Raw genomic sequence first — 24233 nt, forward strand, 5'->3', positions numbered from 1 at the left:
GTATATATATACATATATACACATATATATACATACATATATATATATATATATATATATATATATATATAAACATATACATATACACACACATACACCATATTTCTTTTTTTTTTGTACAACTCTTTAGCCAGTTGGCACTGGCTGAAAGAGATGCTGTGGTCCAAGTATATTAGAGCTACAAGTCGTCAGCAATAAAAATGTTTGGTCTTTTGGTCCCTAAAACAACTAAGGAATGACAGGTAGGACTCCCTGGAGACCGTTGCTATGGTTCTCCTTGGCAATGGTATCCCCTGGAAATGGACAGGCACTCCAAAGCTAAAGACAGTCATCCCAAATCCATGCCAATTTGTGTCCTGATAATATCCCCTTCCCCAAATACAGTCTCTCTTGTGGAATTGGTTCCTTTGTGTATCAAGTCAATTGGCCCAAATACCCGACAAAAAAAACATCTCCTTCAAGCAATCCTCTTTTCAATTTCATAAAAGTTTGTTTTGTTCTTGTTGGACTTTTGACAGCCGCTGTTCCCTTTAGGAGTTTGTTGGGGTTGATGTTTTGTTTTGTTTGTTATTTTTGTCTTTTAGATTTTCCCCCAACATTGTTCAAGTAAAAGTTATTGTGGTCCAAAAAGGTAGCTGTCATTCAAGCAGGGTTCTTAGTGGAAGGATGTGTGTATTCTGTATGTGCAGAAGACAAGGTCCGACGGCAAACCGAGGTGGTATAAATTCTCACTGAGTTCCAAAGTTTTTAGTACGTACATCCAAAAGGAATTTTCCGTAACTGACATACAGGCGCTTTCTCTCTGCCTCGATGTCATCTCCTTCTGCAGCAGCCTCAGTGTTCCAGTGTTGAGTTTGCATTCTACAGTGGCTCGCAAATAGTCAACATATAATTCAGCTCTACAAAACCTGGAAAACACAATAACAAAAAACAAGCAGAAATTGTAGTGTCTCAATATAACATTTGTACAAAAAAACATGGTCCTAAAGTTGTGAATAATTTGCATGAATAAAATACCTTCATTCATCTCCCATACCGCCCATCCTCGTAAGGAGTGTGGGGGTTGCTGGAGCCTAACCCAGCTGATTTTGGGCGAAAGGCAGACTACACCCTAGACTGGTCGCCAGGGAGCCATAGAGCAAACAGAGAGACGGACGAGCATCCACATTCACAATCATACTGCCACCAGCGGGAATCGAGCCCGCGGCTGTCCAAACCGAAGTCAAGCCAGTGAACCACTACACCATCAGGTGGCATAAAACACATTAGAAAATATATATTTATATTTATATGTGGATACATGTGTATATATGTATGTATGTATGTGTGTGTGTGTATGTATGTATGTATGTATGTATGTATGTATGTATGTATGTATGTATGTATGTATGTATGTATGTATGTATGCATGCATGCATGCATGCATGCATGCATGCATGTATGTATGTATGTATGTATGTATGTATGTATGTATGTATGCATGCATGTATGTATGTATGTATATATATACATATGTATATATACATACATATGTATATATATACATATATATGTATGTATGTATGTATGTATGTATGTATGTATGAATGAATGAATGTATGTATGTATGTATGTATGTATGTATGTATATATACATACATATGTATATATATACATATATATATATATATATATACATACTTTTTTCCCCCTACTATCTCACTTGATATTGATAATAGAATTTAAATGATGCATGCGTCCACATTGTTTGTGACAAACAAAGATTAACGTCAAATTGTCAATAGCTTTTGTAAGTATATACACAAATATAGTGTTTTAGCTGACTGGACTGGAATATTTTTTTTTCCTTTCGGAAGGAATGGCGGCACATTTATATGAATTTGCCTTGTTTTTTTTCAGCCTCGGGACACAATCTTTATACGGAACAGTTAGTGAGTTTGTGAGTGGGTGATAAGTTGCCCTTGAATTAAGTCATCAGCAGTGAATGAACGACACAGTCTGAACTCTCCATCATGCAGATGAAGGAAGGAGACAAAGAGGAACAGCACAATTACTTGCCTTCGGAGTAATAAATGCCTTTTCCTTTGGAGGCCATTTCTTCTCTCTAAAACACGCTGACACATTTACCTACTATCTGTTACCTACAGTGGAACACGCTGGGTCACTCTCAAATGTTGTCATAAAGCATTGTTTCGTTACATAAGCAAACCATTCACTTTCACACCCACAGCAGGTGTATGGTTAAACAATCTTAATTAAAAAAAAGGGGGAGAGTGTTTATTTGTTTGTTATTTTTCTACATCGGTGAGATTCGATCTATTATTTTTTTTGGAGCGTGTCGAAAAAGATTGCACAGATATTAGTTGTGTCTACATAGCAAGCAATGTAAATTGTGAGGAGATTAAAAAATATATGTTTTTCAATAGAGATAAGAAAAAAAAGATATTTTTCAATAATTTAGCCAACAGTGGCTTTTTTACATCTACTTTAACAACAACTGCCAGATGTGACATATCAGGGGACTACTGTAGCTTACGCAGTCATCGGTCCAAATGATGATGGTGAGACATTAACATTTTAAAAAAGCCACTAGAACTCTCAGTGACGCTGCCTCACTGTACTTGGCAAGCAATTTGCAGATGATCCTCTTTTTATTCTGCTTCTGCAAATGTTTTACGGCATTTCTAAAAGGTTAGCGAAACCACGTCAGGCGCTTTCACGAACGCTCCTTTCCATCCGACCATCCGTCAATACAATGGCCCGTTTAATTAGCCATCAAGCTCGCGCCATTACCAATGTTTCCCCGGCGAGTCTGGGGTCTCACCTGTCTTCCCCGTGTGCGACAGCTACCCCGGCCGCCAAAGATGGCAGCGGCTGGCTCGGGCCGGGGCTAGTAAGGGCGGTTTGCATCCTTCGGCCTCTTTAGCTGTACCTTGAGTCTTTTCATGCCGATCTGGAAGCCGTTCATTGACTGGATGGCAGCTTGAGCGCTGCCTGGGTTATCGAAGCTCACAAAACCTGGGGAAAAGGGGCGAGAGAGGACCACCGGTTAGTCTCATGTTGGAACAGGAATCCTTTCCAAAATGTGCACATGGGATTGACTGATGAAGCACTTGAGCTGAATAGTAGCTGGAAAAACTCATCTGTGCATGTTACAAATAAACACCATAATGTTGACATCATACTTTACGAAGGAAACTATATAACAATAATATTTCAACAACTAAAACAGACACAAAAGGGTTCACAATAATAAGAGTAGCATGCAACCAAAATCACAATATGAAGTGATGGGTTTTAAAAGCAAAATATCCACACACTTGTGCTCTACTTTTCCTTATAATGTTGCTTGTCATTATTTTAGCGGAAATTAAAGCTGTGTGTTTGCATTTGGACTACAAAGACTGGACATATGTAATTTACTGAATCGCTGCCATCTTTCCCAGTTGACATGGAAATTTGATTTCCATATCCGTCAAAGGCAGTGAGTTTTAATGGGAACTAATCCAAAAGCATATCAAATGCTTAAAAGGACAATAATAACGAGTTTTATTCAATCAAGAAGCTAACCAGGGGAACCAAAACGTCCCAAACAGACTAAAAAACATGTTCAAATACATTAGAATACTTGAATCCTGTCAATCAAATATAAGTACTACCATCCTTTTTGTCAGGCAGAATCTTCACCACTACATTTGTGATGGATATCATTAGATTTTGCGCATGTACCGAATGTTGGCAGACATCAATGTATGCTAATTAGACGCTAATGTGTTAATTCGAGGGTTACCTTAACACATCTCTATTAACTACTCAGTTGCTCTCCAATTAATTCATAACCATAACGTGTTATTTAAAAATTTGACTGGCACCGGTAAAGCAGACGATCTGCATTTCCGTCTGTCACTGGGCCAGAGTTGAATAACTTCAAATAGAAATGAAAAGTAATCAAGTCAGTCACAAGTTGTTGCACAATTCTACAAAAAAAGAAAAAAAGTCTCTCTTTTCATTTGCTTTAAAAAAAGGGAGGTGCCGGGAGGTTAGCAAGGGGCTGCAGTAAAGAAAGTGATTAGTAAAAATGAATAATCAGAATAAATAATAATCTTCTGGTTTTGTTAATTTTTACCCACCAAAGCATTTACTTTGGTTTGTCGCTCGATCCACAAACACTTTGGAGGAGATGACATTACCGAATGGCAGGAACATCTGCATCAGTTCGCCATCTCCAAACTCCTGAGGGAGGTGGTAGATGAACAGGTTACAACCCTCTGGTCCTGTACACGGGAGACACAGACACAGACACAGAGACAGAGACAGGACAGGTGCAGAGAGAAACAAAAGGGTGAGGAAGGGCAAAGGCAGGACATGACAATTAATTCAGAAAATGAGCCTCCACAATTTAGCAGTCGCAGGAACATGCACTTCTGATTATATGCAGCTGCAGCGGATGGTGAAAGTTCAACTTTGATTTTACAAGACTGAAACACATTTGTGCACATGCCAAGTTGGAGAGAGTTCAAATTCACAGAAACATTCTTTTAACTTTTTTTTGGTCTGCACTATGCCAAGGCATTCTGGACTTTATACCAGTGATACTCAGCTGCTGAAATCTAATCTAATTTCTTCATTGGTTGCATATTTCTTATTTATGTCCTGCACATATCTTTGATCATCTGTCCAAGTTAGTAGATGTATGATGACAAGCAGAAGTAATGTTACCTCTATAACAGGCTAATAGTTTTCCATTTAACTAAACAGGTTAGCATAACACTTGAAAGCAGAACTAATTTTGCCTCTTATAACAGACTAATAGTTTTGTACTCAACTAAACACGATAAGCAATACTTAATAGCACAAGGGGGAGAGAATGCAAGCTGTTTTCTAAAGTAAATTGACATTTTTGGCCATGTGATAAAAGTTGGAAACACATTATTATTAAAACCACATTTAATGGTTATTAATCATTATTTTTGTAAACAGGGCGCATTGTCCTATTTGTGTTCCACAAGAGGGCAGCAAGGCCATAGTCCTGTATGAGCTATAACTCCTTTGTCGAGTTGCAACTGCTGAAAAACTGTAGTGTATGATGGTCCATTTCCTAATTCAGCTTCTAACAATTTATATTCAGCGCGGCTCGGCGAATGAGTGGTTAGCGCATCGGCCTCACAGTGGGGGTCCTGGGTTCAAATTCAGGTCGATCCACCTGTGTGGAGTTTGCATGTTCTCCCCAGGCCTGCGTGGGTTTTCTCCGGGTACTCCGGTTTCCTCCCACATTCCAAAGACGTGCATGGTAGGCTGATTGGACACTCTAAATTGCCCCTAGGTATGAGTGTGAGCGTGAATAGTTATTTGTCTCCTTGTGCCCTGCGATTGGCTGGCCACCAATTCAGGGTGTCCCCCGCCTCTGGCCCAAAGTCAGCTGGGATAGGCTCCAGCACCCCCTGCGAGCCTAGTTAATGAGGATAAAGCGGTTCAGAAAATGAGATGCGATGAGATAATCTATATTTTTACATCGCAAAAAGTTGCATTGATGTGTCACGACAATTTGACCTGCATTTTGTACCTCACTGTGCCTACAAGAGCAAGCACAGTCCGATGGAACGCTCAAGTATGCCAATGTTGGGCGGGCTTATCGAGCCAATCACCTTCCAGTTACAGGTCACATTCATAAACTTCTATTCACAAATGAAATCCATTGTCAAGAAATATCATGATGAGTCTGTTTTTGAACTTTCCCCAGAACTGTGCCCGCCCCCCTTAAATCGAGAACACACAAAGTAAATACATGCATAATTATGTAAATGTTTGCAAGAAAAAAAAGTGTCAAACAGAGGTACCAGATGCTAAATGTTAAATATTTGACTACTACTTAGTTAAATATTGCATGTTTTACCTTCTCGTTGCTGCTGTGGAATAATGGTTGGAGGGTGGGGGAAGGCCTGGCTGATCTGGCCGTATGCGGCTGGGTAGGCTGCTAATGCACACACACACATATATGGACACACGCACAAACACACGCACACACGCACACACACACAAACACACACATCCCGATCAGATAACGGGCGTGACGAGAGCCCGTTGCCACACACGCACGCACGCGCGCACATACAAACAACATGATATACACTGGGGCACAGCAGCCAATCGATCTGATAACAGACAATAGTGTGTACCTGTTTCACACTTAGAAACACATGCTATAAAAAGCAGAGAATACATTGATTTGAACAGGCGTGTCTTTTGGTTACATGGTGAAAATTCTAAAATGTAAATGCAAACAAAGGGAAATCGTTATCTCCATCTCCCTTATCCCACTCTTTTACATACACAGACATACACACATACACACACCTGCATACTGCTGAACTCCCGTGTACGCCTGCTGGAGAGGATCTGCTGCAGTGGGACTTTGAGCTGCTCCAGAAGAGGTGAAGGAGGTGGAGGGCAGCATGGACGGATGGATAGAGGAGAGAGTGTGTACCAGGATAGAGAAAGAGAAAGGAAGGGAGGTGGCAGGAATGTAGAAGGAGAAGAAGACGGGGGCACGGAACGAAGGTAGCATTAATATCCAGTAATAGGAAGGTGGGAGGGAGCCAGGTTACAACGCGAGGGAACGGACGGAAAAGACAAAAGAGGCAAAGAGAAGAAAGTTCAAGAACTAAAATTGAACACATTTTCCCACAAGTAAACATGCGAAAAAAATGATGGGATAAAAATGCAGTGGAGGAAAAAAGAGCAGTTCAACTAAGAGTACTACCTTCAGATAGAGAAGAGAGAAAGCAGCCACCCTGAACTCCAAAACAACTCCTTGGAGCAACACCCAGGCCATTTTTCTCAGAGTCCTCCCTAAAAACCACTTCTTGCAATACTGGGAAGAAAAAAAACAGAAAGCAAACCCAATATAATAGCTTCTTTCTTAACACAAAACAAAAAAGTGAGGCACAATCCACAGCATGCAACTTTAGCTCCAGCACTTTTACTAGAGATGCATCTCCTTATTCTTTCGGTTTTGCGCTTCCGTCTGATTATGTAAGCCTGTTGAATGCTTATTGTCATGTCACGACAAATGGGTTTTCCTCTGAGTAAATATGAATCAACGCTCTGTCTGTTTCTGATAAGCATTTATCTACAATGTGTGTCTGTTTTTTCCAACTTTGATCTCAATCATAAAATGGACTAGATGTTGTGAATGTACAAATCTCAACATTGGATATACGTTATCAGAACATGATTTTTATTGGACTGTGATGAGAGAGCAATTCATTTTTACTTGCCAATGTTTGACAATGTGCAAGTCGATTCTGTTCCCACAATAGTGTAGAAGGAATCTATATTAATGACTGAAATATTAAAAACTTTTGGAATAAAAAAACAACAACAACAACAACAACCTTTTGGTCTTTAAAGTTGTCGTTAAAGAATATTCATTCATTCATTCATTTTCTGAATTGCTTTTTGACTGAAGTCAGCTGGCATTGGCTTTTCAATGGTGACAAGGATAAGCTGTTTTGAAAATGAATGAATGGATGGAAATGTTTCTCTAAGTATGTTTTTAATATCATTCATGAATCTAATAAGAACAATACGCCTGAAATCCAGCTTAGTACCTGCATTAAAATGAATGCAAAATATCATCCGTTGTGTGTACGTTGCCCCTCTCTGCAACAAATTGACTTCCCCTTGAGTAAAATTGCATCATAGCTCATCATAATGGTGTGTCTAATGTATGAAAACTAAACTTCCTACACCTATGAGATTGGTTATGGTTCATGTTCACACAGAGGAAAACAAATAAGCTCTACTTAGTTGGACAAAGAATTTTTTCCACTATTGAATTTTTTTTTATTAATCCCTGTAATGTTATAAAATACATTTTAGGCCAACAGAGGAGCGTCTGGAGCATATGATTAAATTGGTTATGGGATGTTAATTCTGTTAAGTCTCAATACTTGTTTGTAGGAAAAGAATTGCACTTAATTTGGCCTCAGACATTTTCCTCTTGTATTTAAAGAAATGGAGATAACTTTACAACAACTCCCAAATGTATTGCACCAAAATGTTTAATACAACCGAATGTCATGTGTGTCTTGATTAATTTATGTGGCACATGTGGTAACACATCAAATAATTATTACTCTAACTTAAGGAAAAAAGGTTAAAAAAATGTAACATGCCAGCACCATGTTTAAAAATTGTTTGAATGCCAGAGTGCTTATATATATATATATATATATATATATATATATATACACATATATAAATATATATATACATATATATACATATATGTATACATACATATATATATATATACATATATATATACATACATATATATATATATATATATATATATATATATATATATATATATATATATATATATATATATATATATATATATATATATATATATATATATATATGATAAAGGATTTACCAGGGTAATGGTGTATCCCATTGGTGAAGACGGCCTCTGCGGGTGGCTGTCCATTTGCTTGGGGGGGTGGCATGCTAGTAAAACCATTGACACTAATAGGAGAAGGAATGCTGGTCACTGTGGGGGCGCTGATGCCTGGAGGAGTGCTCCCACCTGCAACCAGGAAGGGGTAAAATCAGAGAAGGTAACAGTGAGTAATTGTCTATATTTTCCCCCCCTTGAGACATTATGGAAAGTTTTACTTTGACTGGCCACCAAGTAGCTCTTGCAAATGTCAGAGAGGGCGGTCCAGTGTTCCAGTGAAGACATGAAATGTCAAGGCAGATTTCCTAGTTCACTATTATCTTTTGTCTGATACAATGACGACGTGAAGCTCAGATGTCAGGAAAAGCAAATAGTTGAAGGTAACTGTCACTTACACGGTATAATATTAGATTTATTTTGGAAATGTCATCGTCTCACAAAAAAAAAAAAATCATTGTCCAAAATGTTTCTCTCGCAATCCTTTGTTCAGTAATGAAGTCATGCTCGTACTCCGGGGTCATTTTTCACTCTGGTCTGCATTACAGCTGTTTCAAATTAATTTTAGCTGGTATGCATTGAGTTATGATTTTTTTTTACCGCTGTTACCTGACGTGGGCGTGAGCGGTGCTCCGGGGAGGCCGTTGATGGTGGCCATGTGCTGCATCTGGGCCGCAAAGGCGGCCATTGGACTGAGGTAGCCCCCCTGACCAACAGATGCCATCAATGCAGCCTGCTGCTGCACCTGCGGGGAGGAGGAGTGTCCAAATGAATTGACTCTAAAATGAACATCCATTTAAAAAAGCGAGTTCAACGGCAGGATGACGACTTCTCAGGGACCCAGATCTACCCGTTTATACCTTCCATTAATAGAGAATCCCTCCTGAAGTTAGTACATGAGAAAGATCTTTTATTTAAATGATCCCAGCAGTATACTATAATACAGTAATAAAAATGAAGCCAGTAACGCATTACTTTGTGATGTTTTACTAATAGAATCTTCTTTTTTTTCCTCCCCCATTCTACAGAGTGCCAGATTATACACCCAGAAGAAAACCATGTTACATTACATACTAGCATAACTACAAGGCTTTTGGTTTTAATTTCTCAGGTAAAATAAAGAACTATACATTAGTTAAATTCAACCTTGTTCAAGATGTAAAATTGTTATTATTATTATTTTTTACCTTGCTTCATATTTGTGGTACAGTCTTTGCTCTTTTCATTTGGAAAAAAACATTGAAATAATGATAAAAACTGACTTTCAATAAACAATTGGCGACATCTGCAGAATAAAACTAACAAAGTAAATTGTAATCTAATTTATTTGCTTATAATACCAAGTCACGGGCAAAATATAGATATAGTAAAGTACCGAATAGTATTGAACTGTATAACATAGTAGCATTTTTGTTGCTTTGACTCCATATGGATGTTAATATGCCAATATATTCAAAATTGGAGCAAATGCAGTTGAGCTTATGAACATTTAGACAGTATAAAGCTGTGGTTAGAATTGATTGGTTTTTATTTTCCTTACAAAAGATTTGAGGGCTTTGTAAAGTATTTAATCAAAGGCAATGAATGTTTAATTAATGTTGTGATTACTTTGTGATGATCTAAGCAACAACTGCTTGTTCCTTGTCCTGGCTTTTTAAACACCCTTTATTGACAAAGTAGTATCATTGGAGGCAGTAGTAGTGCTGCAGTAAATGTACACTCTGCTGGAAGAATGTCAAAAGAGGACTTTTGGCAATCAAAAGAACACTGATTTAACTTAGAAACACATTTAAAAAATGTATTTCATGCTGTAAAACCCCCCTCTTATTTTTTGGGTGAAAAATGACGCCATGACAACAGCCCCAGTGTTTCAAAAATATGCTTTGGAATGCCTTGCCTGAGCGTAGGCTCCGTAGGCGCCAAACTGCAGGGCCATAGGGTTGAAGATGCCCATCTGACCAGCCATCTGCTGCATGCGGCGAATGGTGCGCTCCTTATCTGTGTCTGCGAACTTTACCACCAGACTGGATGAGGCTCCCTGCCCATTCACACACATGCACACACGCACACACACCAGGCATTAGGTTAGTATGTACAGATGGACAAATGACATCACCTCGTGTCCCCCATTGTACCCAAGGCATATACTCGACTCAGTGAATATGCAACGACACAATGAGAAAAGTACGACAGAGAAAGTAGAGAGAGCATGTTTCTACTTTTAAGCACTCATTTTTCTCTGCCCAGCCAACCAGATTCAAAGTTCTATCTTGCAACGACGTAGTAGGCATGGGTCAAAGGCGGGAGTCTTTTTTTTCCACGGAGGGATTAATAAAGTATAACTTCATAACTTTTAGGAGGTAATTAAGCTCGTTGCCATTCACCTCTGCGGTGACTCTTGTCACTCGCATAAATCTACGAGCTCTCACGCATAGCTACTCACCGGCATTGTCTGGCTCCCGTGTAGTGCACCGATGGCCGCCTGAGCTTCAGCGTGAGACGAGTATTTTACAAATGCACAGCCTAAAGAGAGGGAGAAGACAAAGAGAAGGAGCTGAGGACAAGCATCATGCAACGTTACTGCGGGCGAGCAGTGCGTCTGACGGGCAAAGCTCTCTTTGCAGAGGATGTTTATTTGCACTCGATAAGGAAGCTAAACATGGCACTTTGACAACTTTGAGATCCTCTGAAGCAGCTTAAAATGCCAAGGCGATTTGATGTCGCTTCGTATTGACGAGGCCCGATGATGAATTCGAATGATCAAGTTGCCAGTAATTATTGAGCTAAAGCCAATTTAGCTGAGTATGTCGGCTGATGGAGTCTTGTTAATGGAGCTTCATGGAGGCATCAGAACCATCAAACCCACTGTAATCATCAGGCTTAGTTATCGACAGGCCGCAGCGTTGGCCGCTAAGCCCCGTGATAACTTCAAGCGTGGTGACAACACTGAAATGCCATTTCACTGCCATGATATTGCGGTCTGATGGCTTATAATGAGCTTGACTTTGTGCGTTTTTTTTCTTTTTTTCTCCCTAGCTATGTTGGGTAATACGGTTTGTTTGGGTTCATTATAAAATGACTGAGTATTTTTTATATTTATATAGATATATATCTAAACTCACATTGACAAATAGATTTGTTTTGGGGTAACATAACGTCACCAACGTTGAAATCATTTGTGTACTGTAGCCCTTGAAAAAACTCTGCTGACCCCAAGTCATAAAGAGCTAGAAACCCACCTTTGCTGTTACCATCTGGACCTCGCAGTATGGTGCATTCTTCAATTCCGCCGAAGGACTCGAAAAGGCGCCGCACGTCATCTTCGGACTGTTGCTTGTTGAGCATGCCCACAAAAAGCTTTCTGTCTTCTAAAAGACAAAAACAATAGTTAACAATCAAGGTATTGGGCATCTTTTCTTAAATATACTTTGGTAAAGGGAATGAATGGAGTTGAACATTTAGAAGGACTTTACATCTTTTGTTATTTTGTGCTGAAATTGGTGGAAAATATTAAAACAGTTGTGCTTGTTTGGGTTAGTTATTTTCATTTCTGTTGTTGAAAGTCATGAAATATCCGGTCCAAAACATCTCAGTCATCATTACCTCTGTTTGCGGAACAGTCACGCTAGTGCATAGTGATCATGTGATAAGAGGCATGCAAATGATTAATTCACAAGCGTGCTTATTTTAAATCTTTCATTCTCTATGTACATTTTGGTTAGTTAAATATTTACTCCCGTTTTCTCTACAATCTGAATATATATTCATGGGCGTTCACTTCTGGTTCTTGACACAGTTTTGGTAAACCTCCTTTATAGAATATAAAGTTTTTGTGGTGCCAAGAGTAGAAAGACAGCTGGTCAGGTTTAATATATACAATGGGAGCACTGTCCCTGAAAACAGCTGCCTTCTGCGTGTGGAAATTGTGATGGCACCGAATCGATGATGAGTTTTTACTTCATAAGAGAATGTATACTTTAAACAGGACACAAACAGCTGCAAGAGTGGAAATGCTCTACGCATAGGCATGAGGATGACCAGATGTGTTTATCCTCAGGTCAGGATGTGATTAACATTTAATTGAAATTCAAGTTATATTCCAAATTAGCCTTTCCAGGGGAATAATTTGTATTGAGCAACACATTATGCTTGTCAAATGTGCATGGACAGGATGCCAGCAACTGTTTGCTGTAAATTAGTGGTCAAGCCCGGGGAAATGAAGACATCCCTTATGGCCATTTTAACTTTATGGAAAATATTTGTAAAAAGTGATTTATTCCAGGGGCGTTTGAACATTTTACAGCAAGTAGCAAGCAAATAATCTCTGAGAATCAACATCAGGGCCAACTTTAAGTCATTAGCTGCCATTGACGGTGCTAGATGTTTACTTCATTTTGCCTGAAAAAAAAGGAGCGTTCACTGTCACTCCCCCCAGTTCAAACTGGACATCTATCATTACCAATGGCAGGTAATGAGTTCAAACATATTCTGAAGAGAAAGAATTAGCTTTAATTACTTTTACAAGCCACAATTGGATCAATAAGACATTTAAATATTAGATAAAAAACTGGACATCTATCATTACCAATGGCAGGTAATGAGTTCAAATATATTCTGAAGAGAAAGAATTAGCTTTAATTATTTTTACAACCCACCATTGGATCAATAAGACATTTAAATATTAGAAAAAAATTATACTGTAGTGTGGTATGTAGTAATAATAGGGATGATCCTACTTCACGTTTTTTTTATTATCGCGGCCATGTCTGATCTACATTACACGCAAAATTCGAGGGATTACCGCAATGCGTTTAATGATTGAATGAGTATTACTTACAGAAGTGTTTCTAAACAGTTCTTAAATATGAATCTGTAGTTGAATACGAGTAAAATGTACTTGATGAATGAACCGTGGATTAATAAAAAGCTGATTGAAAATTTATTTCAGTCAATCTTTTGCGTGCCACAAGAGAGGGTCAGCATGCGGCTGGTGGCACTTGTACTATACTTTGAGAACCAACGGTCAATCCTTCTGTAAAGTTACTAGTTTGAAAATACGTGACTGAACAACCCTGTTCCACATCAACTAGATTCTTCTATATTTAGAGTGAAATACAATTTGTCAGTCTACCAAGGATTTCTCACGTTTAAAACCTTTGGTGTTTTGTTGTCAGACTAATAAAATGTGAGGATAGGTTGTTTTGTTTTTGGCAGAAAGCACGGAGAGCACGTGAACGAGTCAATGAAGGATGTTTGAGAGAAGTCATGAAGCAGACGATGAAAGTGTTAGTACACAACGCCAGCAGATGGGTGGTGTGTCAGGCAGTCTGTTCTCATGTTACGTTCTAAATTCCGAGCTTTGTGGAAATTGATGTATACGTTTGGAAATTAATGAGCCTCGATGAAATCGCCTCGGAGTGCGTCCTGAAAATTAACGTGCGTGCAGGTGTGTGCGTTTGCGCGCCAACGTGCTCACGGTCCGTTCCCCACAGCCTGTGCCTGACGGGGTGTCCTTGCCGAGTCAACAAGACTAATCTGAGCTCTGGCCTTGCACCGGGGCGAGGTGGGGGGGCGGGGGGCATTTACAAGAACGGGGTGTGCAAGACGTACGTACGCACACGGATCCCGAACACACCCCCTGCGCACACGCACCGCACACATCCATTGATGGCCAGAGCCGGCGTCAGTTTCCCGGGGAAGGCACCAATAAACATTACATCTTTCTTTGGGAAAAGGTTGTTAACACACGCTCACACACATTTACGCGCACAAATTCGGGCGCAGAGCAAATCAATATATACAGCGGCACGAGGACTCATGAGTCTTTATTCGACGCTTCCTCTCTCTCTTTTGAGCATGCGCATGCAGTCAAGCATGACAAGAACATGTGGCATTAGCCTTACCAATATCAGCAAACAGCCACATCGTTTTATATACGTAACACGAAATACAATTTGACAACTTTAATTGCTTTCTTTCCACTCTTTACCTTTTACTTCTACACGATCATTGAAAGTGTCTTTAATCAATCCGAGCAACTTTGTTAGACATCTTTTGTTGCTATTTGATGACTCTTGATTGGGAATGTTAGGGCTGCATTCATCCCAGGGATAAAGAGTAATAAAAAAAAGACAGACAAATAAAGGAAATCAATTAAGAGGATTCAGGGGGCCTGAAGATGAGCAGTTGGGTAAAAGCGTTTCTTTTGCTTCATCAGTCTTCAACTTGGTTAAAGCAACAAATGAAAAAGCTGACTAAGTCTTTTCCAAATCACCCCATGCTGTATTTGTTCGCTTTTGTCTGCTTCTTTTGGGCAATCATAACTAATTTGGCATCAATAATTGCAAAGTTTGTCTCTGCTCTCGTTGGCTATCAAGAATAGGTCAGCGCATTACCAAATGTAGATGTCACAAAACACTAAATCAAAGGTTCATTGGCTAGAAGAAAACACAATATTTTTTAAAATAGGATTTGAAAGCAGCATGATTACCGGACAAACAGAAATGACCTATTCACCTTCTCTAAGCATAACTAGACCTGAGTACATATATATATATACGTGCATAATATGTGTGTGCATGTGGATGCATCTATTCATATGATGAAACTTAGAGAGAGGAGCTGAAGGCCACGGTGGCCAACATTGGTGAGAACAAGCTGTTTACATAATGCGTTCTGAACACTAGAGGGTCTGGCCAAGCTGCACTGTCAGCCTGCGTTGAGTTACAGGCCATTGTGTAATAGGACAAATAATGGTGAGGCTGATATGCACAGGCAGCATGTTTGTGGGGTCAGAATAAAATAATAAACAAATAAAAAAGCGACGAAGAAAGGAAGGGAAGCAAAATACACGATACCTCCTCGACTCTCGCTGTCTGCTGGCTTCACCTGGATTGGTCTGTTCATCTGTGGAGGAAAAAGATGGAAAGTCAATACACAAAAAGAGAAAAATAAACCAGTTAGTAGTATGAACTCATGTAATGGCACACACTTTACCCATTGCAAACTAAAATAGCTTCATTTTTTTGTAGAATCACTCAGCCAAATTGCTGGTAAAGTGTATTAGAAATTTCCAAAGCTGTAGTATTTATGTCCATTGGGGGAATAGTTGGTTGGGGGTATGGGCTGCAAATATTATTTGATCTGAGATAAAAAGGCAGGAGAGGGGTGGAAAAATGAATGAGGAGAGGGATGAAGGGAGAGAGATGGAGAAGAGAAGCAAGGAATGCAGAGAGGTAACTCGTGGTCATCAGAACTGCACTGACTATCATCACGGTGAGGGCTTCTGCCAATATGGACTTGTTCACGCATCAACCACAATGTTAGATAGACAGAACCTGCACAGTTTAATGTGATCCAAGACCACACATTTTGATGAAAATACTAAGGTTTGCGCATTAATAGCCTTGTTCAGTGGCCAATGTCTTTGCAGAGAAGTACCAACAAAAACTAAAATAAATTCGGAGTGTCATGTAAGTAGTCATGTAAATTTTATGAGATCATCGCGAAGTTCTTAAATCATGTATGAGTCTTGTCAACAAAATTGAGGCATACACAGGTGTATGTATATACCTGAGGTTTCTGCCTTCTTCCATGTAGAAGGTGCAACTTTAACCATAACAGGAACAAAAAAAATCCCAATACTCATTATGTTATATGGTATACATAGTATAATATTTGATAAATGAAATAAATAAATATTTTTGTTCATATCCCGAATTATTGTTGTTATTGTTAATACACTTGGGAGATCAATTGATTCGTGTTTGATCTGAAGGGCCTTCGCGGATGAAATGTTGTGACACAGAGATTTGCATTTTCACACTGTATTGTTTGTTGCCAAGTAGCGACCCACATTTGCAAAAAGTAAGAACAAAATAAAAACATGACAAAAAAGGCTTTGAAAATGTCATTTGTTTTTTAAACACAACTTGACATTTATATTTTCAAACGTCTTTTCGAACACCTGATTAAGAAACTCAGGACAAAAATGACAAACGCATGTACGTAGATTAACATCTCTCTCCGGATCTTTTCCTTTGAGGAAAATGCAGCCTCTATAGTTTAGCTCTTTTTTTTGTACATGAAGGATGACAGATTATTGTGCTATGAAAAAAAATATATATGTATGTATGTATATACATATATATATATATATACATATATATACACACATATACATACACACATATACATATATAAAAATATACATACATATATACATACATATATATATACATATATACATACATACATATATATACATATATACATACATATATACATATATATATACACACATATACATTGTAAATGAAGGATGACAGATTATTGTGCTAGGAAAAAAAATATATGTATGTATGTATATACATATATATATATACACATACACACACACACCAATCCAAATATTATACATATATACATACATACATATATATATATATATATATATATATATATATATATATATATATATATATATATATATATATATATACACACCAATCCAAATATTAACAGTAAATACAGCTCTAACAACTTCTGCTAGTCCTGCCTCCGCAGTTGAAATAAATGCATTATGCCAGATAAGACGATATAATTCTTTGTCTATAAATAATGCAAAAGGTTTCCCAGAAAATATCTAAAAAGATTAGGCGTATGAAGATTTTGGAAAAAGATTTTTTTTTAAATCAACTTTTTCCTTTTCATACACATTAAAGGTTATGGATGCATAACGAATCCACATACTGTACACAGTGAGGGGCAGCACAGCACGTCTTCTGCCTGTAGACAAATTATACGGACACAGACACACATCCACAGTTTCCCAGTGAGACCTTTCCCTAGTGTCGCTCCTCCTGTCATTTTACTTCTGCCTGTCAGACATTCCCTCCGCCTCAGCGCCCGGCTAAACGCTCGCCTCCAATCAATTTTTAATAATGCCAATCGCTATGCTGCCAGGAGAAATGGGGAGATGTGGGGTGAGAAGAGAACAGAGGATGCTGAGAGGCAGAAATGGGGAGGGCTCAGGGGCCGTAGAAGCGTTAAGAGGGAAAGGTCAAGGTTCTGTGTGATGCAGCATCAGTGTTTGTTAAATGTCATTAAAGCCTTTCTTTTGAGTTTGCTGATACACTCATCATTGTAATGAATGGTTCAGATGATTTAACAAAGCCAAAGCCTGGGGCCACGGAGGACGACACAGTGTTACGATGAAAAAACACAATTCATGCTCGAACCTCCGGCCTTCCTTTCGTCATTCTCTGACTAAATATCAAATCACATCACTCACCAGAACGTTTGTTCAAAATAAACTTAGCCATTCCTTCTTCTCCGCCCTCTGTTTGACAGCCAAGAGACCCTTAGTAATGTTTTTAATGTGTTCGGATGCATTATTTATTCGACTGGCTGTTGATTTGGAAAAGAAAAAGGGGGGCAGGGGTTGTAAAGAGGGCCTGGAATGAAGTGTGAAAGTAAAAAAAAAAACGTACAAGCTGGTAAGAAGGGTCGACGAGAAGCAGAAATCATACAACGTAATTATAAACAAAGATGAGGTGATGGCAAGGGGGAACAATGGGGGAATAAGAGGAGACGACAAAGGGGAGCGATGAGCACATAGATCAAAGTATGGGACAAGGTCAGTATGGAGCTCCCAGGGGGGCCATAAGCCTGCATACATATGAGTGCTTTTACCGTGACCCATACTAATGGTCTGGCCTCAATCTGACCTAATTGCGTTGCACTGGTTTAAACTACAAGCGCTAGACGAAAGGGAAAAACACAACACCTCCCATTAAAAATGATCCTGACTCTCCTCTATAAAATGAGAAAGTTTTCCTTCTTTGTCCTCAAAAGATGAAACTCATTTCCACGGCGAATCTACAATCTCGGTATGGTCAATGAATGAGTTTAATTTATCATTGCTACTTACTTGAGCAGCAACAATCGCAGTCTCCGCTCATAAAGTTTTACATACAGTTCACAACAATGTTAAGTGGTTAAACTATTATTTTCTTTTGAAACTAAAAGCTGAGTGGTGTTTCATGGGCTTGCTCCCATTATCTCGGCACATAAACTGCTTCAAGGTCAGTTTTATCATCCAGCCCATAATGTGGGGTGAATTAGCACTAGCTCACTGTCCAACTGATCCCAAAACAGTTGTTAAAAGTGGATGCTGACTCTGGTCCATCCGTACAAGTGGACTGCAGCCGTGCTTGCCTAAGCCAGATGGCACCATTGAGCAGCGGAACCAACTGGAACCGTGCGATCATCACAAAGCTCGCGTGAGGGTGAAATACACGAGAAATTTGTACCTCACATGCAAAAGAAGCTTACACGACATGCATACCAAAGCCAAGAGTGGAAACTCACAATGTGCTCGTGCCTCCAAGCATCCATGTAAACATTCAATATGTAAATATTTCTATATGTGGAAGGAAATTGGCGCATCTCTCAGGCAACATTGCTCATGCCTCTCATGCATTCTCCGTTCCTGCCTCGTATACTTATTCCATGACCTATTCATTCATGCATGTGCCTAGTATGCTGGTCACATGCAAGCACGCACACACGCAGGCGGGCAGGCAGGCAGGAAGGGTGAGCTCCATTGTTGCCGAAAGTCCAACTCAGCAGCCTTGTGTTGGAGCGGCCTTGGAGCGGCGCTTGATCGACAGCTCAAAAAGAACGGCGGCTCCGCCAATGCGCGGACGCACACGCGCACGCTTCATTCCTCTGTTGATTATGTAACTCAATGACAGTGCTCTGCCTCGGTGCTGCCACAGATTCCGGGCTAACTAGAAGCTGAGGGAATACATGGTGCACGTGTAGTCTGCACTGTATTAAACTGGTGAGTCATTCTTCTGAATCAGACTAGTAGGGCCAGCGAGGCCCAGATGTTTAACTCCAAAAAATATGGGATTAGAGTCTATGGGTGAAATACATTTTTTCAAAGTCATTGAAAAGATAAACCAACAGTGACAAATGACATTTTTTTAAATCAGATTCCTAGAGAGTATATTCTCTGATATTCTCAAATTTTAACGAGATATTATTTTTGTGACAGGGGAAATTTACTAGGACATATTTTCCCAACTTTTCCTGAGATAAACCTCATATTTTACATTAAAAAACATCCCAGTACACCATTACAAAAATATCAATGTTGAAACGATTACATCTTCTGAAATTACACATGAATTTACCATCTCATTGTGAAATCTGTGCAAATTAAAATTGAATACAAAGTTGATCTACCTGCATGACATTCTGTTCTATGAATGGCAACAGGTGGATACCCACAATTATTGTACCTTATGACATCTAACGGAACTAACAATTTACACTCAATAGCAATCAATTCAGTGTATGTTACTGACATAGATGAACAAAAACATTTTTGCACATTTTCCCACACCACCCTTTATCATAACTCAGCAGCACACAGGTATGCTACGGCACCCTGGTTGGGAAGCATTGTACCAGGACCCTGGAGTGCACACTAATGCACTTCTTTAACTGAAAAAGAAAATGAAAATGTGCTTTACGACAGGATGGGAAGCGGATTTTCTTATTGTAACCAGTGTACCGCAGATGTGTGAGAGGAACGAGAAAGCGAGAACGGGTGAGGGAGGAAAGAGAGTGAAAGTCAGAGCAGGCCGGGTCATTTCATTATCAGAGTGAGAAAGCACTCCATGGAAGTCTCCCGAGGAAGCAAGGAACGCTGCCTTCATAATATTCCTCGTCGCTATTGTCACAACTTTTCCTGTTTGACATGCTGCAGCTGACTGCTGCTGCTCTCCCTTCTTAAACAGCACAAATATACTGCATAAATGATTCTTAAGAGGATTATGTGATACGAATTATAGGAATTGTGTGGGGGTGTTTAAGATTTCTCTGCAGTGCGAAGACCACTGTTTTGTTGAAGCTGACGGAATGCGTGCGCTGGAATTTTTGCAAATAAAAAGACATTCTAATCAATTATGGCAAGAGATCTATTTGGAGTGGAGATTGGATTGGATAACTTTATTCATCCTGTAGTCGGGAAATTTCGTACTAAATGATGTACTAAAATGTGACACATTGTCCACCAATGAAGTCCTTCTAAACATTTACCATTAATTATATTGTTCAAAATTGATACACAAATAGTTTTTGAGGTCAACATCTCCAGAGTTTAGTTTGATATAAGTAACAATTAAATATTTCAAATATTGGCAATTACTTTTTTTTTTTACAGAATTCTACTGAGGAGATATATCTTATCCTCTGTCTTTACATTTTTTTCTCTACGTAACTGTAAATTGGACTCTTCCCAGATTTAGTCAGCTATGACTTGAACTAAACTGTAAAGAAAACTTTTAAAGGAGCCTGCCAATCCGGCCTTGAACAGTGATGTATGAATAGCCATCACATTTTATTTGTACAAATGTTTACACCTTTCAGCATTTCCCCTCTTTGCTTCCGCCGGGCCAAACACCCGAAGTCTCTTGTGATGAAAAAGTGGACCATACAGCACAGATTAGTGTCACTTTGACAGACGACTATAAAGCAAGGTGCCACTAGGAATTAAAAAGAAAAATACAAGCAAACAAAGGTGGGCGTTTTGTGTCAACGTAGACAAAGGATGAAAATCCCTTTTTTTCTATTCAACGGAACCCCATGAGAACCATCCTTGGGATGGTTGGATGGTTAAAGGCAGCGGTTTGGATGAGTAGACATCCAGATGAATACTTAAATCTAAATGAATTATAAATTGACACAGAAAGAAATGTCTGCAACAATGTATCATTAAGTGAACTTGTAGTACAATGCTGCCGTGTCATACGACACAACATGTGCATTAAGGCAGTGGTTCAAGTCACTGAGCAATTGAAAAAAATAAAAAATAAAATGAATTCAAATATGAATATATTGTTGTTTTTCTCCACACCTCAAGTCACGTTGGCTAATTTGGTTCCATTCATCATATGTAAAGTCTTGTTATATCATCATTAATGCATTCCACAAAAGGGATTGGTATTTAACATCCAATAGCAAATATGTATGCTTATACTTCTTTATCTTCAGTTGGTTGCCATTTTACTTATGCGAGATACTTCCTCTGGTGGAGTTATGCAAACAGGTATCGTTCTGAGACATTACATATTCTCCTAATATTCTAACCCTGAAAATCAGAGCAACTGTGAGAATGGAAAATGCAGCCATCACCATTGTCGGCCTGTTTGTATATGCTGCTGCTCACTCTGTGCTTCTGCCGTCCCACATCAGTGTGTTTCCACAAAGGCAGATGAAAAGGAAACAGCGCAAGATCACAAAAGGAGCCAAGTCTTTCTCTCTAACTCTCAGATCATTGCTCATTCCTTCATCAACATGGTTTTTACAAGCAGTGTAACAACACATGGGAGGAGAGGATGATTGACAGCTGTGCACATTAACGAATAAGAAATTTTGACCCTTGTCCACTAAAATAAATCTTTCAAGAGTTGGGAGAGAGGCCGATTTGATATGGGTCTAGATACATGGGTTGTGATTCAATAAGAATTAGTATTACAAATTCTATTTATTTAAAGCAAACTTTAAATTCGGTGATTGAAACTGTAGCCTTTGTGTTTCAGGTCAACACAATCAAATAGGTCAACAGCTTCCAGAGTTTTGACTCAATTCGTATACTATGTCATTTCTCGAAATGTTTTTTTCAGAGGACCTGTTTTAAAAAAAAGATTATCACAAACAGTGATTGTAAAAGGTGCAAGTTTATCCCACCTACACTTTAACAGAGCTCTCTTCTCATTTGCCTCCAATTGGTTGAGAAAAGCAATGGATTTCTCTCATTCATTGTTTGAGGCATTTCACACCAGCCCACCTCTTCATTATCTCCTTTTGCTTTCTTATTTCACTGCCAAGGCGCTTTGGTATGTCTACTAGTGGGATGCTCTCAAGCAGTTTAGAATGAAGGTTAAAATGCAAATGTGATGCCGCTTCTATTTTTCCTTCTATCTTCGTTCCACTTCCAATAATTCTCTCTGCTTTCCCCTCATCTGCTGGGAAATTTTACTGTCGATTACATTAAATGAATGTGTGGACATGAATGAATAGAGAGACAACAATGGAATTTCAGTGTGATGAATATTACCGTGCTATATGTGAATAGAAACCATGAAAACCTTCAGATTTTTTTCCCCACGAAACAACACCATGGCTTCATTTTCTGACACTTGGACATGTGCTACACAACAGATCGCATTTGCAGGCAAATACCTACCCAATGGCTTCCATGGTTACAATCCAAGGTTGTGAGCCAATGCAAAAGCAACGGGAGTGATTTCACATAAACGGTTAGTGATTGGAACTGAGTCCTTCTGAAAGGATGTGGGGTTATGTTTATACAATATAAAGAAAGTTAGTAAAACAAAGTAAGGACAATGGTCCAAAAGGACAAATTCAGAATGGCTTAAGTAATGGCAAACTATTCCAGAAAGGGCCGCAGTGGGTGCAGGTTTTCGTTCCAACCGGTAAGAGGAAACCTTTCCACCAATCTGGTATCCTAGAAGTGCAATCAGTGGATAGCAGTCAGGTGCTTCTTTTTTCAGCAGAAACCTCATTGGTTAAACTGTTTGTGTTGGATCGGTTGGAACAAAAACCTGCACCCACAGCGGCCCTCCAGGACCGGTTTGGAGACCTGTGGCTTAAGGTCTTAAGGTTTTGAAGTTGCCCAAAAATACAAGAGATGAGCAGAAGTTACCCAAAACATTGGATTGCCATTGTTGCTTCTGAAAGTGGACTAAACAGTTATAAGGGTTAGGAACAATTACTTTTTCTACAGGGATATATCTTTGATTAGTACAATATAAGTAAAAAAAACCCTCCCCTATTAAATGCATTTGAAGTTTCCTTGTGTTATATTTGATTTTTTTATTGACCAATTATGAATATTCAAGTTGGGAAGCAATTAAAAAAACAATTTGCAAAGGGGGTGATTTACTTTTTCCAAGACATTGAATGCAAATGATTTACTTCTGCCACAACAACATTGCATGGACAATCTCACCGCAGCTTGATCCCTGCTACACTAGAAAAGACCACAGCTAATAGAGGACAGTGGCAGGGTGAGAAACAAATAGGCTGCAGAGCAAACACACTCACTCAAACACAAACATTACAATCTATCGCGATGGTTACATAATTAGACGTGCAGCACCTCGCAATCAACAACTCGGCCGGCCTATAGCTTTGACTATAAAAAGAAAAGATCTATGTGCGGAGGCGGATGAGGGCGGAGGTGCCGAGCGAGGCGGTGAGAGAAAGAAAGAGGCGAAGACGCACAGAATGAAAAAGTGTGAGAAAATTGGTGCGAGAATGAAGGTGTCGCTGAGGGGCTCAGCAGCTTGCACGTTGTGTGCGTGCGTATGTGAGCAAAGCGCACCTGCATGTGTGTGATTATAGGAGTCGAAACCTTTAGGGTGTGCACCTCCGTGTGTGTGTATGGGCGCTAGAGCGTAAGTACACTTGCAAGGGAACAAAATACAAGGACGAAATGTGATAGAGTTGGCCAGTAATTGAGAGGAAGAAAGAAAAAAAAGAAAAAAAGAAAAGCTAACTAGAGAAAGAGAGCAGAGGACAATTTTCAGCCTCTAAGCTCACTGCATCGCCTGGGCTTTTGCAGAATATAGTGAAGATTAGACCAGATGAGAAAGCCATAAATTCTACTTTTCTCTTTCCAGCACACAACATAAATCATAGCTGTTACAGGCATTCCATCACTAACTTTTGC

General features: G+C 39.2%; 1 protein-coding gene across 7 annotated transcripts in view; it reads right to left on the reverse strand.

Moving 5' to 3' along the window:
- Nucleotides 1-50: 50 nt before the first annotated feature.
- The window catches only part of celf4 (CUGBP, Elav-like family member 4), a 72278-nt gene continuing 48095 nt past the window's right edge, over nucleotides 51-24233 (reverse strand). Inside the window, exons 3-14 of one of the 7 annotated variants that reach the window (XM_077602104.1) lie at nucleotides 15322-15370; nucleotides 11704-11829; nucleotides 10908-10987; nucleotides 10362-10502; nucleotides 9074-9209; nucleotides 8444-8596; nucleotides 6761-6871; nucleotides 6355-6417; nucleotides 5894-5974; nucleotides 4191-4274; nucleotides 2825-3018; nucleotides 51-908 (exon numbers count right to left, since the gene is read on the reverse strand). In XM_077602104.1, the coding sequence (XP_077458230.1) occupies nucleotides 2891-3018; nucleotides 4191-4274; nucleotides 5894-5974; nucleotides 6355-6417; nucleotides 6761-6871; nucleotides 8444-8596; nucleotides 9074-9209; nucleotides 10362-10502; nucleotides 10908-10987; nucleotides 11704-11829; nucleotides 15322-15370 (1152 nt within the window). In that variant the 3' untranslated portion in view covers nucleotides 51-908; nucleotides 2825-2890. Of the gene's footprint in view, nucleotides 909-2824; nucleotides 3019-4130; nucleotides 4275-5893; nucleotides 5975-6354; nucleotides 6418-6760; nucleotides 6872-8443; nucleotides 8597-9073; nucleotides 9210-10361; nucleotides 10503-10907; nucleotides 10988-11703; nucleotides 11833-15321; nucleotides 15371-24233 lie in introns of all 7 variants that reach the window. The other 6 variants (XM_077602099.1, XM_077602101.1, XM_077602098.1 and 3 more) reach the window with 6 other exon arrangements.

The sequence above is a fragment of the Stigmatopora argus genome, chromosome 6 (assembly GCF_051989625.1).
Source record: "Stigmatopora argus isolate UIUO_Sarg chromosome 6, RoL_Sarg_1.0, whole genome shotgun sequence".
Taxonomy (NCBI): Eukaryota; Metazoa; Chordata; class Actinopteri; order Syngnathiformes; family Syngnathidae; genus Stigmatopora; species Stigmatopora argus.